This window comes from Panthera leo, chromosome A2, assembly GCF_018350215.1.
Source record: "Panthera leo isolate Ple1 chromosome A2, P.leo_Ple1_pat1.1, whole genome shotgun sequence".
In the NCBI taxonomy this organism is placed as follows: domain Eukaryota; kingdom Metazoa; phylum Chordata; class Mammalia; order Carnivora; family Felidae; genus Panthera; species Panthera leo.
The window spans coordinates 36060011-36076604 of record NC_056680.1 but is presented as its reverse complement, the minus strand read 5'-3'; the positions used below and the strand labels follow the sequence as shown (position 1 = coordinate 36076604).

The window sequence follows — 16594 nt, the reverse complement described above, 5'->3', positions numbered from 1 at the left end:
CGAGATCAAGAGTTGCATGTTCTCTCGACTGAGCCAGCTGGGCGCCCCCCAAAATTGTCTCTTTTGACAACTAGAATGTTGCCATGTTACAGTGAGATAATAGCTGACCTTAACGAAGTACATTTTTAATTCACTTGATGCAATTTGAACGATATCTGGGGTTTCATTAGACACACGTTTTCAAGTCCTCTTCTTTCAAGTGTTTTTCACAAATGGCCAACTTGATCCATTTTATTTCAGAGCATGGTAAGGAAACAACAGACAAGTAATAGTAAAGTCTATACAAACCTTTTTATTGAATTGATACCTTTTATGAGAAAATGATGATACTATATGAGTGGTTTTATGATAATCAATATTCCAGCATGGTGAATATTATGTGCCACTGAAGATCACTATGAGAGTGCTATAGGCACACAGAGAAGGTGTGTAATAAAATTTGAAGAATGCTGTGTGAAAATGGAATATGGAATATCCACAGTTATAATAATAATTAGGTGGGTCCTGAGTTCAGTCTCATAATAATTAGGTAACAGAATAGCTATACATAGAAATATACAATAAAAATAGCTGCAGGTTTATCAGGAGGGTAAGGAAAATTGGATTATGGCACCTGAATACCATTATTTTAATTTTTGTGTGTGTCTTTTTAAAAACTTCAAAATGTCACATGGTTCGGCGGGTTGTCCTTTGGGGGAATTGAATCCGTAGCCTTATATGTGCTGACCGCATTTTGCTAGAACCCGGTGTAGTGTCGTTACTTATCAGATTTCATCTGGTGACTAGCTTGGATGATAGTTTAGGTAACAGTGACTGACATTACTGCATTACTCTTCTTTTCAGTGATGAAAATGCCCGGAAAGACTTAAAGACATTGCCAGCCTTTCCAACCAAAACCCTTCAGGAACATCCATCCCTGGCTTACTGGTAAGCCAAAGCAGGACAACAGGTGACCCCGTTGTCATAGCCTCCATCGAGAACTGCGTGCTTTTCAGGAAACTAAAAGAGATATGAGTGCAGAAAGTATCAAATCACATGTGTTAGGGTGACCATAAGTAGACCTGATCCTTTCCGTGAAAGGGTCTTGTCAGAACTTACTGGCGATCGTTGTATCACGATTGTAGTCATTAGTGAAGAGTGGCTGCATGCTTTCTCATTCGCACACACAAAAAGTCTGTATAGAATATGCTTTTAAGGGAACATAATGCTCAGTACGTGTGCAGTCACTGTGTGATGTGGCCTTAATCTAGCAGCGTGTAATATACGTGTTATAAAATACAAATTTCCCTGGATAGAGGTTTTCTCACTACCCAGAAATTACCTGAGTGAACAGAGGTTTCTCCCATGGCCAAAAATTGTTGTGTATTTTGAGTAATTCCGTTTGTTGAGATTATTTTAATTCCATTAAATGCATTAATTCATTAAATTCATTAATTATTTTAATGAAGCCATAGTACCCATTTTCCGTTCAACATTTTTCCTGGTAGGATATGTTTTTCCCCCTTGAGTTAGTTACAGCCCCTTTAAATATAGTTTCCTTGATTTAGGGCTTTGAATCTTGAAAATAGTTTTACTTTCCATAAAAAAAATGGATTACAAAATAAATATTCAACATGAAGAGTGGTTTTTTTTAAGTTCATTTATTTTGAGTGGAGACGTGGGGGACCAGCAGAGAAAGAGAGAGAGAGAATCCCAAGCAGGCTCCACACTGACAGCACAAAGCCCAACACAGGACTCAAACTCATGAACCATGAAATCATGACCTGAGCCAAAATCAAGAGTCAGACGCTTAAGTGACTGAGCCACCCAGGCTCCCCCATGAATAGCTTTAATAATGGAAGTTGGACTGCAGTTCCCAAATAAAGAGTGAAAGTGTGTACTGAGGCTACATTCCTTCCTCAGTCTGGAATCTTCCAAACAAATTATGTTAAGTGATAGTTTCTTAAGAAAAGAAAAGAAAAGAAAAGAAAAGAAAAAAAAAAGGCCTTTTACCACTGATTACTGGTTGTGTAGAGATAAAAACATTTATCTTTCTAGGTTATATTTGAGATATGATAGGTATCTGAAAGAAAAGAACAGTAGCTCAGTGACAGCAAAGGTGACAGACTTCAGGGGTGCCTGGGTGGCTCAGTCGGTTAAGCGTCCGACTTCGGGTCAGGTCATGATCTTGTGGTTCATGAGTTCAAGCCCCTCATCTGAGTCTGTGCTGAGAGATCAGAGCCTGGAGCCTGCTTCCGGTTTTGTGTCTCCCTCTCTCTCTGCCCTGCCCCACTTATGGTCTGTCTCTCTCAAAAATATATAAAATAAACATTTAAAAAAAATTGTTTTCTGAAGGTGATAGACTGCAGCCTAGTTCTGCCTTTCTCGCCAACAAGTTGTTTTTTTTTTTAACTTTTTTTTTTTATTAAGTAATCTCTGCCTCCAATGTGAGGCTCAAACCCATGACCCCAAGATCAAGAGTCTCATGTTCTACTGACTAAGCCAGCCAGGTGCCCCTCCAGTCAACAAGTTTTATGCTGGGACAATAATGAAGGGTTTTCTCTGAAAACATTGTGTCCCCAGGTAGTGAGTGACAAGAGAGTGTTTTGGATTGTACAAGACTCAGAACAGTTTTAATCCTTTCTAAATCTTCATGGATAATTTTTAAAAATGTATTTAATACTTGCTGATCTCTTTTTTTAAGCCTTTTAATTTCCCTAGCAAGGCTCACTACTTAGCATTTAGTGACATTATTTTGTATTTGTTTTGTCCCATTCAATTATGGCAAAAAATACTAGTTTTTCATTTGATAAATTGAAATCCTGTTCTTTTCCAATAGATTAAGTTTTAAAACATATTAATATATCATATAGCATATAAAATTTAAATCAGAAATCATGATGAGGTAGTCCTGTCTGAGGTTCAGAAATCCATGTTCTACAAAAACAAAAGTCATCCAGCTTCTGTATCCCAAACAGGTTAGTGAAGGCATTTTTCTTGTTTCTCAATAAGCCACCTGAGAATCTTGAAAATGAGTCTGTACCTCATATAATCATACATTGCCATATTTCTCATTTGCTTGTTTCACAGTGAGGACAGGGTGATTGAGCATTATTTGAAAATCAAAGGTCTGACCCGGGGTCAAGCTGTGGTTCAGTAAGTATCTGTCTTTTCTTTTGCTTAGATATAATTTTAATGTCTCCTATTTGAAGAAATCATCTGAAATGATTTCTGTTGTATATTTTGTTTGTATATAGTCCCCATCTGGTTAGAAATACCTTCATATGAATTATAAAATGGCTTGGGTCATTCCATAGTTGATGTCATCAATTCAGTGGCCTACCAGTGTCAGGCAGGTAGCAAAAATGAGACATGTAGGCCAGGTGTAGGGTAATAGGGAATGGTGGGGATTGAGGTGATCTGGAGAGCTATTACCCTGGGTAGAGGCAAGGTGATTCAGCTCCGGAAATCAGGCCTAATGTCAGACCTGATACTGTCTAAGAAGTACTGGAAATTCTGATTTTTAAATCCCAATTTAAACATTGCAAAGCAATTTTAAGAAAATTTTATTACAATCTGAGCCAAAGAAAACCTATCTGGAGGCCATGTGTGGTTGCCCGGCTTGTGACTCTATTTTGGGTGGAGCATACAGTGTTGGTGTTGGCTTGTCTATATCTTCGTGCTACCAATAACGGACCATAGTGATATATTTCTGCATTTTATTCTATTTTTTTTTTTTAGTCTTTATTTTTAAGTAATCTCTATACCTAATGTGGGGCTTGAACTCACAACCCAGAGATCAAGAGTCACATGCTCTACCGACTAAGCCAGCCAGGTGCCCCTATTTCTGCATTTTAGACTTATAGAGTAACCATTCATTTATTAACAATAGTTCACAAGCTACGTTAAAGTTTTAAAATTATAAAAAACTAAATTTATAAATGTAAATTTTAAAAATTATAAAAATGAATATAGCATTATTGCTCTAGTAATTGTAGAATAACTTTTATGGCCATAGACGTTCTTGTAAAAACCTGCGGGAATGTCGCTCCGAGCACGTAAGAACCAAAATAAGAACTTGGAGATTGCTATTCCTCTGGCCAGTGTGTAGATTTCCCTCACACCTCCACCACTGGCACTAATCTCCTTTTCATCACAAAACACCCTGTGATCTCCAAGGCAGAAATCAAAAATTAGCAGTCCTGAAATTGAACCCTTGACATTTGAACTCATTGTTCCTGTTTTCTGGGAGGGACAAAAGAGGTGTAAAAATTTTCCCTGAAGGATTTTAGGTTAGGCCAATGAGCATGTTATGAAGTGCCGTTGCTTAAATGCAGAGTCCTTTTACTTCCCCTGATCATTATCGTTGTGGCTCCAAATACTAGACTAACTTGGTGGTTAAAGCTCTAGACGGTGGAATCCAACTCTCTGTTAGGATCTTGGCTGTGCAGTGTACTTGTTGAATATTGTTGGCACATTTACCATTAACCTCTCTCTCTTTTCTTTAATGTTTGTTTATTTTTGAGAGAGAGAGAGAGAGAGAGAGAGAGAGAGCACAAGCAGGGGAGAGGCAGAGGGGGTCAGAGGATCCTAAGCTGGCTCTCTGCTGACAGCAGAGGGCCCAAGGCAGGGCTTGAACTCACAAACCGTGAAATAATGACCTGAGCTGAAATCGAATGCTTACCGACCGAGCCACCCAGGAGCCCCCATTTACCTAACCTCTTACATTCATTTACATATAGGTCATTTACTTTTTAAAAAGTATCGAAGTATTGATTACAAAATCCAGAGCAATTGATATTCAAAATGGCATTAAAAAGTCCACTTGAGGGGCGCCTGGGTGGCTCATTCGGTTAAGTGGCTGACTTCAGCCATGATCATGATCATGATCTCATGGTTGGTGAGTTGGTGCCCCGTGTTGGGCTCTGTGCTGAGCTCTGTGCTGACAGCTCACAGCCTGGAGCCTGTCAGATTCTGTGTCTCCCTCTGTTTCTGTCCCTCCCCCACTTGTACTTTGTCTCTCTAGCTCTCAAAAATAAAGAAACATTTTTTAAAAAGTTAAAAAAAAAAAAAAGTCCACTTGTACTAAACAGGAACCTCAAGTCTTTGTGAACAGAGAGGAAGTCTTACACAATATAATTCACTCCATAAAACCTTAGAAGTACACAATAAATATTTGTTGAATTAAAAATAGTAAATAGTAGCATCATTAATTTTTATTTTGGGGAACACATTTTTTAAATACAACAAAATTGTATATACAGTATATAATAAAATTCACCCTTTTTAGGTACATATTTCTTATTAGAGTTTAGACCTAAGAGTAAAGCATATATTCCTGAGAGTTTAGTAGTCAGTAAATGGGATCAGTTTATTTTTTTAACTGTTTATGTACTTATGCATGTATGGACGTATGTATGTAATCTCTATGCCCAACACGGGGCTCTAGCTCACAACCCCAAGATCAACCCCATGTGCTCTACCGACTAAGCCAGCCAGGTGCCCCAGAATTGTTTTATTTTTTACTTACTACAAGCATGACCGAGAAGCTGATTCTCATTGCTTTGCATCATTAAGTGCTTAGTTTAAAAAATACTTGCAATTTGGGGTTACAATACAGTACAGTATGTTCTAAGCCGTAGAAATCTTAATATGCAGAAATTAACATTTCCTGTAGCTTTTGGAAATTGAAGTTTTGTTAGCAACTTCCTAACATTTGGGTAAGGTAAAATATATTACTCCCTAGAATGGCTTATTCTATTTCTACCGTAGTCAAAGACATTAGTCATGGTTGTAATGAGGAAAGTACATACAAATTGTGCTTCTGTACATCATTTTTCCCGAAAGGATCCTCTAATTTATGAAGAGATTATAATATATACTATTCATTTTTCATAGGTATATGAAAATAGTAGAAGCTCTACCAACCTATGGAGTCCATTATTATGCAGTAAAGGTAAATACTTTTACATGACAAAGCTTTCATAATACCCATGTGACTTTGGGAATTAGTGAATAGCACCAACTTCTAAAATCACATAAATTAATATGCATATTTGTGCAAATTATCTCTGTAAATTTCAGCATAAAAAACAAAATTACTTATTTAAAAAATAATAAAATAAAATACGATTGATTTTTTTTTTTTTTTACAAAAACCTGATTATGCCTTGTCATTGATAGCCAATTATAAAGCACGCTCTTTTTGCAAAATACTTGCTGTGTTCAGATGTTTTCCACAAATCCCTATTAATCCTAACATACTCAGATTATTCTCTTTTGGCACATCTATTCCTTTTATCTATTTTAACTGCTATTTCTCTTCCCCAGTTGTTCACCTCCCTAATGCTACCAGATATTCTCTTTGTTTTTAATTAAAATTTTTTTATGTTTATGTGTTTTTGAGACAGAGAGAGACAGAGCATGATTGGAGGGAGGGGCAGAGAGAGAGACACACACACAGAATTTGAAGCAGGTTAAAGACTCTGAGCTGTCAGCACAGAGCCTGATGTGGGGCTCAAACCCTTGATCTGTGAGTTCATGACCTTAGCCAAAGTCGGACACTTAACTGACTGAGCCACCCAAGCGCCCCTCTCTTTTTAAAAAAAATTTTTTTTAATATTTATTTATTTTTGAGAGAGAGATAGAGTGCGAGCTGGGGAGGGGCAGAGAGAGAGAGAGGGAGACACAGAATCCAAAGCAGGCTCCAGACTCAGCTGTCAGCACAGAGCCCAATGGAGGGCTCAGACTCACAAACCGCTAGATCATGACCTGAGCTGAAGTCAGATGGTTAACCAACTGAACCCCCTAGGCACCCCCCAGATATTCTCTTGATAGCCCCTTTATCTTGGAATCATAAACTTTCTTTTTTTTTTAAGATTTTATTTTTAAGTAATCTTTAACCCCAACGTGGGGCTCGAACTCACAACCCCAAGATCGATAGTTACATGCTTCACCAACTGAGCCAGCTGGGTGTCCCAAGAATCATAAACTCTACATTGTCATTTCAATACTTCATAAAGTTCTCAAATTTTTGCAGGATTTGCAATACCAATTTTCAATTGGTATAGTTTGTATTTGTGTATTGTTTTCAGGTGTTTTCAAGCAGGGAGAGACTAAGAAATATTTTGAGATGGTAAGGGATAAAGCAGTGTTAAGGAGGGAATCTTGTTTGAAGGGAATAATTTTATCGTTGATCAATCATGAGTGACTTTTCCAGTTACAACAGTGTTTGCAGTTCAAAATAGTAGGGGATTGAACAATAAATACTTGCATAATGAGGGCACCTTGTACTAAAAATAAGTACCATTTCAGCTTTAATTTCTACAGATTATTGTTTTGTTTTGTTTTAAGTTTATTCATTTTGAGAGAGAGAGAGAGAGAGAGTGTGTGTGTGTGTGTGTGTGTGTGTGTGAGCAGGAGAGGGGCAGAGAGAGAATCCCAAACAGACTCCTCACTGTCAGTGAGTAGCCCAATGTGGGGCTCGAACTCATAGACCATGAGATCATGACCTGAGCCGAAATCAGGTTGGACACTCAACCGACTGAGCCACCCAAGTGCCTCTAATTTCTTCTGATTCTTAATTTGTTTGTATACAGGTATATGTTTAAGCCTAAATTTTTCTTTCCTTGTGTCAATGCGTCCTTTACTTTGGCAAGACCTAAAAGATTTTGGAAAAAAAAAAAGATTATGAAAAAAAAAATTCCTCCCCTCCCCATATGTACCTCAAAGTGATTATTCAAACATCCTGCCATTGAATCATACAGTTCTCCAAAAGAACTTTTCAGTATTCCCATGCTCACTGTTAACTAGATTATAAACATCAGGTTTGGGACCTCTTTTCTCATCTTTATAATTCTTTGGAAACTTCCCTGACCTTTATAGTTGGTTTCTAATCAAGAGAGCAGAGAGCTTTTTTTTTTTCTTTCTCTTTTTTCTTTCTTTTCTTTTTTAAATGGATAACTGGCTTTATACTCTGGATTAGTTTTTACATTTTATTTCTTCTCTCCAGATGTTCAGTCAAGACAGTAATGTTTCATCCTTTTTGGTGGTATTGATAGTATTAATCTGTTTTAACTTAAAGATCTTATTTGAAGGCATTTTAAAAACAAGTTAGGTGTGTAAGTAATGTTTTGTTTACCAAGCCAGCTTTATTTTGACTAGTTGATACTTGGTAAATTATGAAATTGGTAGATCTTCAGCTCTAGAAGATTGAACAATTAAGGGCTCGGTTCTCATCCTTTTCCATTTTCCAGGATAAACAAGGACTTCCTTGGTGGCTTGGAATCAGCTACAAAGGAATCGGCCAGTATGATCTGCAAGATAAAGTGAAACCTCGGAAAGTAAGTATGAATCATTTTAGACACTTAGGAGAACCTGAGCTGCTCTGGATTTGGCAACGTTGCTTTAAGGGGCACCGAACAGTCTCAGACAAAGAACTTTGGTTAGTGAAGCTGTGGGTTCAGAGGAGGCTCAGGTTAAGGGAAAAATACTTTTTATAACTAATTTATGTACCTTTATACAGTGATTCTGATCTGATCATTTACTCTAAGGAAATAAAGTTATGTACTAAGATTTAAGGATGTTGATCACAGTTTCATTTATAAAGGCATACAACTAGATTACTCTCTTTTTAATGTGTATTATTTATTTTCAGAGAGAGCGTGAGCAGGGGAGAGGGGCAGAGAATCCCAAGCAGGCTCAGCAAGTAGCCCCATGCAGGGCTCGATCCCCCAACTCTGAGATCCTGACCCAAGCTGAAATCAAGAGTCAGACGCTTAACCTACTGAGCCACTCAGGCACCCCTAGATTTCTATTTTAAGGCCATTTGAACATGATGATGGCATTTTGTTTCCTAAATTTTATATATCGATCTGTTATATAGATACGATATATTTATTTATACACATAATTATATGTAATGTTAGTATAAGTTTATATGTAAATTATATAGGTATGTACATACACATACATACATATGCTTGTTTGCACTGGATGGATAAACAGATGGATGAATTGTGAAGAGAGAAGCCAGATTCTTTGGTGCTGGTTCCCTCTCCGTAATACAGTTACAACTAATCTTTTTACTACCGCTGCTATTTTCACTTATCTTTGTTTCACAGTTTTCTACGCTAAACCTGCCTGCTATTTGTAAAGAAAATTATATCACATGCTGTATATGGAAGGGAACTCTATCAGGTTTGGGTTTTCCAGAGCTAATAAATTGCATTATTTTCGTTTTGGACTTTGGCTGTGTAGCTCTCCTGATCCGAGCACAGACGTACCATACTTTTTTGCCCACGTGAGAATGGATGAGTCCATATAGATGGCCACCCGCCTGCCCTGGCCCCCTGTGTATTATAATGACATAAAGGCTTACTCATACAGCTCTGGCTGCTTTTGCTGCCCTCGCTATGCTCTCCTGCCATCACTGGGAGTCACTGCAGTGGAACAATGGTCTATAATAGCAGACCATGTGTTATCACACTCCGACATCGCAGCCTTAAATAACTCCTACCATTTCCATCTGTCTCATGCTTTAATGTCTATTAGAAAAACAGCCATATTGTTCCTAAAGCGACCCTTGTAATCATACCACGGTGTTCTTCATTCTCTGTGCGTTTTCAGCTTCTATCAATGTGCACCATCTTTCTTTAAGAAAATAAGAAAGCTCCTCTTTTCTCCCCACTTTATGGTTGTGAATCTCACACAAACAACACAAAAGGGTGGCCAAGGGGAGCAGACTATTGGGCATTGAGGCTCTTTATCAGAAATCATTGCTAAAAATAATAACACATCATCTCACAGCCGATATCCATCTGTGTGAGGGACAGTAAGAGAGCATGTATGCAGTCATATAATTACAATTGTGTCTCTGTGAGCCCTGTGACCAAGATCAATTGAAGTAAGATATACTCAGTTTCCAGGAGGGATATGAATAATGTTGTTCCTAGTTGAAAATTTGCCTTGAAGACCAAATCTGTAATAAATAATGTTAGAAATGACAGGCATACACTTTTGTTCAAAATCATTTCTATTTATAGTTATTTATTTTAACTGTTTACCAAAAGCTATACATATCCATTGTGAAAACAAATGAAAAAAAGCAAACCACAGAAACATGTGAATTAGGGTAGTCCCCATTCCTTTCCTATGATAACCGCTGTCAAGAGAAGGATACTGGCTCAGTGAGACTTTTCAGCGTATATCCTAAGCTTTCCAGAAAGAGAAACTTTCTATGCACACTATTTCATACTATGTCTTACTTCTTCAGGTCGCTTTATAAACACATCTCTTTTCATTCTTTTTAAAGCTGCCTAGCATCCATTATGTGAAATACAGTATTCATTTAACTGATTCTCTTTTGATGGACATTATGGTTGGTAACTGTGGGAGTCCATGGCTGGTGGGGGGGGTTGGGGGGGGACAGAGAGGGAGAATAATGAATCCCAGCCAAGGCATGTACCTAACCCTTAGTTGATCTATTTAATAAAACCAAATTATTGCTTATCATGTTTCCTTAAGGTAGACCTCAACCTATATTAACATTTTTTGTTTTGGTAATTTATTTCTTCTCTGAATTTTGCTTTAAGAAATAACATGTAGGAGTCTCACTGGTTTTGCTGAATCCTGCGTGTAATATATTAACTTAAATTGACTCACAAGTCATTTCTTAGCTAATGTTTCTTCATGAAATTAAGAAGCCCACGGAATGTAAATGCATTGACTAAAAACAACCAGGCTTTCTCCCAAAATAATGGTGAATCAGAGTCTGCACAGTAAATACTGCAGCTAATTTCCTCTCAGTTGCTCATGACTCACATCCCTTTCTTTACATTCACAGTTTCATAGAAATCGGTAAATATTGTTTGACACTGATCACAATCAGGCTTGCTTGTTCATTCCAGAGTTTAGACAAGGATCAGAAGACATTTGCTTTTCTCAATTTGCAGGGCTTTCCTATTTCATTTTCAAGACATGCCATTCAATTCAAAAAGGACCATTAACAGGGCATCTTGTGCTGTCACTGCCTCATCCTCTCTTTTCTGGTCATTTTTGCAGGTGTCCACTCCATACCACTGTTTACTTTCTCCTCCTTCTGTTAAAATCCAGTGATGGATTTTTGCTTCCATATGTTTATTTTTCCATGTCCAAGCAACTTATGGTTTAATTGGAGGGAGGATGTTCCATATGTCACTGCCCTGGCCCAGTTGGTACAAATGAAAGAATCCATGATTTCAAGGGTCATGAGCATTGATTTATAAGAAGAAGGATCATGCTTCAGCTGTTTGCATGACCTGTACATGCAGCAAGTTACCTGTAGCCGAGCAGGAATGAAGGTCAGATGGGCAGATTCTGAAACAGAGGCTGGAATGGGGGACCCTGGAGATCCTTAGCCTCTTGAGCCCTTTGTTACGCATGCCCGCTGGCTTGTAATTATGTAGCTTAATGGGGCGCCTGGGTGGCTTAGTCGGTTAAGCTACCAATTTCAACTCAGGTCATGATCTCGCAGTTCATGGGCTCCAGCGCCCCATCGGGCTCTGTGCTGACAGCTGAGATCCTGGAGCCTGCTTCCGATTCTGTGTCTCCCTCTCTCTCTGCCCCTTTCCTGCTCATGCTCTGTCTCTGTCTCTCAAAAATGAATAAATGTTAAAAAAAAATTATAATTATGTAGCTTAAGCACAGGCCAGGAGGGAGAATGTTTGCCAATAATAAGAGACTACTAACTGATGCCGAAGGCTATTTTGAAAAAAGGTTGGTCCAAGACCCACAAGCTGAAGCTTTCTGTCCTTTGCACATAACGTGTATTAGTGATAGCCTATGAATATTAAGGACAATGTTTGTTGTATCTCCCAGTGGTATTCTTCTTGTATTTTGCCTGTAAGCCTTTCTCTAGTCAAAGGGCAGCGTTGTTTTCAGTCTGTGTAGTATAAAGATGCAGATCAAGAAGTTGGGAAGCAACCCAAAGCCTGTCTTTGATGTTCCATTCGCTGCGTAACCTTGGCCATGTTGTTTAATCTCTCTTTAAACTCAGTTTCTTCATCTGCAAGATGGTAATGCCACCAACTGCATAGGGTGTTTGTAAGAATTACAAGAGATTATGTTCAGCATTGTGCCTGATACACATTCATCACTCCATAACTGGTTGTTGTTCATTGGTAGTGACAGAGAAAGACAATTTTTAAAGGTATGAGATCCTGCAACCCATATAACTCTATATGTTAACTAACTAGAATTTAAATAAAAACTTGAAAAAAAAAAAGGTATGAGAAATATTCTTGGATCACTGTTGGTTAGAGAAGGACCCAGCATTGCTACAAACTCATAGTCCTAGTGTTCCATCTAAGAGTCCACACGCAGATGTTCTATTTTCAGAGATTCTTAAGCGCTCTGCGTGAATTTATTAACCACAGTGCCCTAGGGCGTGATGCAAATTAAGAGAAATTTAAGATTCTGAGTTACAAACCACAAAAATTCAGAGTATTAAAAATTCAGTTCATAAGCAGTTTTTTTTTCTTTTTAATCCTCCCTTTATGCATGAAATGTGTCATTGCAAACTCTTATGGAATGTGAAAATGTACCAGAACTCAACTTAATTTCAGATCGTAGGACCTTTGAACTTAAAAATTGTGAAGATTTACAATAAAAAAAAAAAATGCAGACTGTGTTCCTACTAGGTTGTTATTGTTCGCTCAGTATTTCACGGAGAAATATAATTTCTTCACAAAGAAGTAGAGTGGCTCAGTGGCTAAGTGAAGCCTTGATATATGTCATGACTGATTTGTACCCCTCCAGCAAGTTCTTTGACCTGAAAAAACCACAACCTGTCAGAGATGGGAGAAATAAAAAAGGCATGCCAGGCAAGGTGTCATAGGCAGACCTTAGTGGGGTAAAATGCCTTTCACGATTTGTATCTTTGTGCATTATAACTGCTAACAAAGTCTTCTGATGTGCATCATTACCCCAGGGCATTTTGGGGTGGGGAAAAGGTTCCTAGCCTTCAGTTAACTGATTTCTTTTTTCAACTATTGGAATTCCCAAATGCCTAGAGCCAGATGTATTAAGTAACAAGCACAAAAGTCTTCCTGTTTCCTGGTCATAAAACTACAGGGTTCATTTCATTTAAACCCAGTGACTTGCTTACTTTTCTTAGCACAGCCATCTCAATCATTTCTCCCCGCTCCTCGTTTTTCCACTATTGCCACGTGGCCAGGGAGCTCGATCTGGAAGCTCCTTCCGACGCTGCTTAAATTTTAGATGAGGTTAACTGCGGGAGAAAAAGGAAAATGTGCTGCCCGGTCACACTTTATACTTCAATACCAAATAAAGTATGGTGTGGAAAAAAAAGAATGCAATTACAGAATGTCAACTGGAGACCGGTCCGTCCTGTTTGTAAAGTGTATAATTACCTCCGGCCACACCAATAATCAATCTGATTGTTAAAACCTTCTGCAGAGTCACCGGGAGGAGAACTCAAAGCCTACAGCATGGGTTTCAAATAAGAACCAGTTGGCTGGTTCTGGAGCTGTGTCTCAGCCTTTCTGGGTCTTTCTTTTCTCAACTATCAAATTCTAATAAGTCTGTCTGCTCCCTCCGCTTCAAAGATCATTGGAAGGACCCAGTGGGTTAGTGAGTTCCTTAACCAAGTAGATAATTTTTCCCTCACACCACATTCTGGTTTATAGAAGGTTTACTGAATACCACAGGTGTTTTTCTTCCCCTCCTGTAAGCTCATCACAGTTAGGATTTTAAGCGGTTCTTCTGACAAGGAACTCTCAGAGAATTGGTTCAGCATTGGGCAGTCTCCATTTCCATTTTACAACCGGAAGCAGGTGGAAAGAATTCAAGGCAAGCAGTCTGATTAGTCATAAAGTCTAATTGCAAGGGAGGCTGGGAAGGGTAGTCTTTAGGTGGGTGGCCATAGGCAAAGCCATAAGTCAAGGTGTTCTTTTACTAAAAGGAAGGAGGAAAAAAAGATCCTGAGAGTGATAAGTAGTTTCTGTCACACTGTGTTTGTTTTCTCTGAAGTCTTTTAGGGGGATGGTTTGTGAGAAACTAATCAGTGAGCAAAGAAATAAAACATGGTGATAGATTTTGAATGGTGGAAACAAATGAGATGGAGGGTCGGTAGCGGGATGGGTGGGGGACACTTAGTGGGGTCAGGGATGGCCTCTAAGGAAGGTGACATTTCAGCTAGGTCCTGAAGGGGTGAAGGAATCAGGCTATGAAGAATGGGATGGCATGTTCTGGTCAGAGAACAGTGTGTGCTGATGGGAAGGAGGTAGGGACACTATAAAACTGAGAGCTTCAAGGCTTAGAGCTTTCTCTGTAAAAACAGAAGATGATGTGTGAAGAAGAGGAAGTGGCTGGTGGACCAGCAAAACCATTAGATTTCATTACTTAATCTATTAGTTTGTATTTCTAGGCATTTACCAAGTGGCTGAGTTGTTGGTGCATGTAGAGAAATGAAACATAGCTCTTTAATAGAATTGACTCGTCCAAATGCCGAGAAAACAAATTAGTACATAAAGCGTGGAGAAAAACAAAGTTCTCTGAAAGGGGATAAACAGGAAAGGCTTCTTGGCTTTGTACTTGTGACTAAACATTGGTTTGGTTTTAATTTGTTCATCCTTAGGGAACAAATTTCTAATGAGAGAGTGCAGTGTACCCAGTTTTACATTTTAACAACAACAACAACAAAAAGAAATAAGCCCATGCTGTTTAGAAGGACCTTGAGCTAGTACTTTATATTCTTTATCCCTTTTAAGGAAAAAGCCAAGTCCCTGTCATTAAGGACACGATGGTCCATCTGGAAAGAGAATTATATTCAAAGTTGGGGATGTTACTGAAGTATTTAATACAGTTTACAACTGTATGCCAGGTGTGAACCTCCAAAAGGTGCCCGTGAACAGCAGGTCAGCCCTGGTTGTATCATACACGTGCCGTGAGCACTCTATTGCATGTATTAACAGGAAGTCATTAGGTCAGTCCTGGGAGGTTAGAGATTCAGCTGCAAAGGAAATCTGGGGAGATGACATCCTCTTGGATGGTCAGAGTTTTATATTATGCATTTCCTGATGCCCAGAACTTCTTCATCTGAACTTTTCTAAAATACTCAGAATGTTGTACTCTTTGCATTTAAGATGTGATGTTTTATGTATGGAAAGTTATGATATCACATCTTAAAAGGTAATTTTTGTTGCCTGAGTGTGTCCCATTTGGGTGTGTTGCATAATTTTTGTTCAGCACATGTGACACGGTTAGCATGGCCTCTTCTAGTCTGCTCCGTTGTTTCCAGTCCTTCTGGTGGGTAACATTTCCATTTAGAAAATCTGAACAACCATTTGTCTCTAAAGGGATTACCCAACGGAGAAAAACAGAACCCCGATGTTCATTATCTTGGAGGAACATTTCATCTTCTTGAACACACTCTACCTGCCAAATCATAGGGATATCACCAAAAATTCTCCTCTGAGTCAGGCTTTCTCAGTTTTTGCACTGTTAACATTTTGGGCCAGATCATTTTGTCCTGAGCATGGTACGATATTCAGCAGAATCCCTGGCTCTGTCACAAGATGCTCGTAGCACCTACCCCTGCCGTGCGATAACCAGAAACGTCTCCAGATATCACCAAGTGGTCTTTGTGTTGTGGATGAGAGTAGGGAGTGATGTAAACCGTTGTTGGCTTGAGAACCACTAGTCCAGTAAAATGTGAGGGCCCTAGAGTCCTTTCCTGCAAATGGCTGTCGTAATTGCTGGGTTCCCCCCACCCCACCCCATGAGGTAGATCTGAGAATTACTCCATATTTTTATAAACTCCATCAAGTCGTCTTCCCAGATGAGAGAGTCATGATGATGTGCTCTGATTGGGCACTGTGGTTTTTGAGGCTGGTTGTGCCATATCTGCTCCCATTTAGCTTTGTGACCTTGGCCAATTTATGTAAACCTCTCTGAGCATCAGTTTTCTGTCTTGAAAAATGGGGCTAAAAGTAGTAACTCCCCATAGGGTTGTTGGGCAGACTCACTCTGGGTCACAAAAGCACTTGATGGATGGAAGGTTGGCCGGATAAAAGGTGGTCATTTGGCTTTCTTCTTTCTTTTTTTTTTTTTTCCATTTGATTTATTTTAGAGAGAGAAAGGATGGGGGAGAGAGGAAGGGGGAGGGGGAGAGAATCTTAAGCAGGCTCCATGCTTAGCGCAGAGCCGGACACGGAGCTCGATTCCACAATCCTGGGATCATGACCTGAGCTGAAACCAAGAGTCAGACACTCAACCAACTGAACCACCCAGGTGTCCCAGTGGTCAGTTTGCCTTTCTAAAAGCCCATGATCCTGCAAAATTCTGTTTTTTGTGGGACTCCAGAAGGCAAAACATATCCACTAGCTTGATTGTGGGTACTAAGAGTATATTCATCAAGTATAACTTTTTTAAAATGAAAAAAGAATATATCACTAATACAGTGATTTGGTTTTGCTTCACGTTAAAGCAAGGGATCGCCCGATGTGAGTCATTGTTTGACATACAGTCATACACTACAGCTGTGACTATCCCAAATTTAGTCATTTCCAGGTGAACCTGCAGTTAAATGATTAACCTATATTATAAGTGCTATTAA

General features: G+C 38.9%; 1 protein-coding gene across 7 annotated transcripts in view; it reads left to right on the top strand.

Moving 5' to 3' along the window:
* The window catches only part of FRMD4B (FERM domain containing 4B), a 322217-nt gene that overhangs the window by 276487 nt on the left and 29136 nt on the right, over positions 1-16594 (top strand). For all 7 annotated transcript variants that reach the window (XM_042929953.1, XM_042929952.1, XM_042929951.1 and 4 more), the window contains 4 exons: positions 844-927; positions 3070-3135; positions 5878-5935; positions 8235-8321. In XM_042929953.1, coding sequence (XP_042785887.1) covers positions 844-927; positions 3070-3135; positions 5878-5935; positions 8235-8321 — 295 coding nt within the window. The remainder of the gene's footprint in view (positions 1-843; positions 928-3069; positions 3136-5877; positions 5936-8234; positions 8322-16594) is intronic.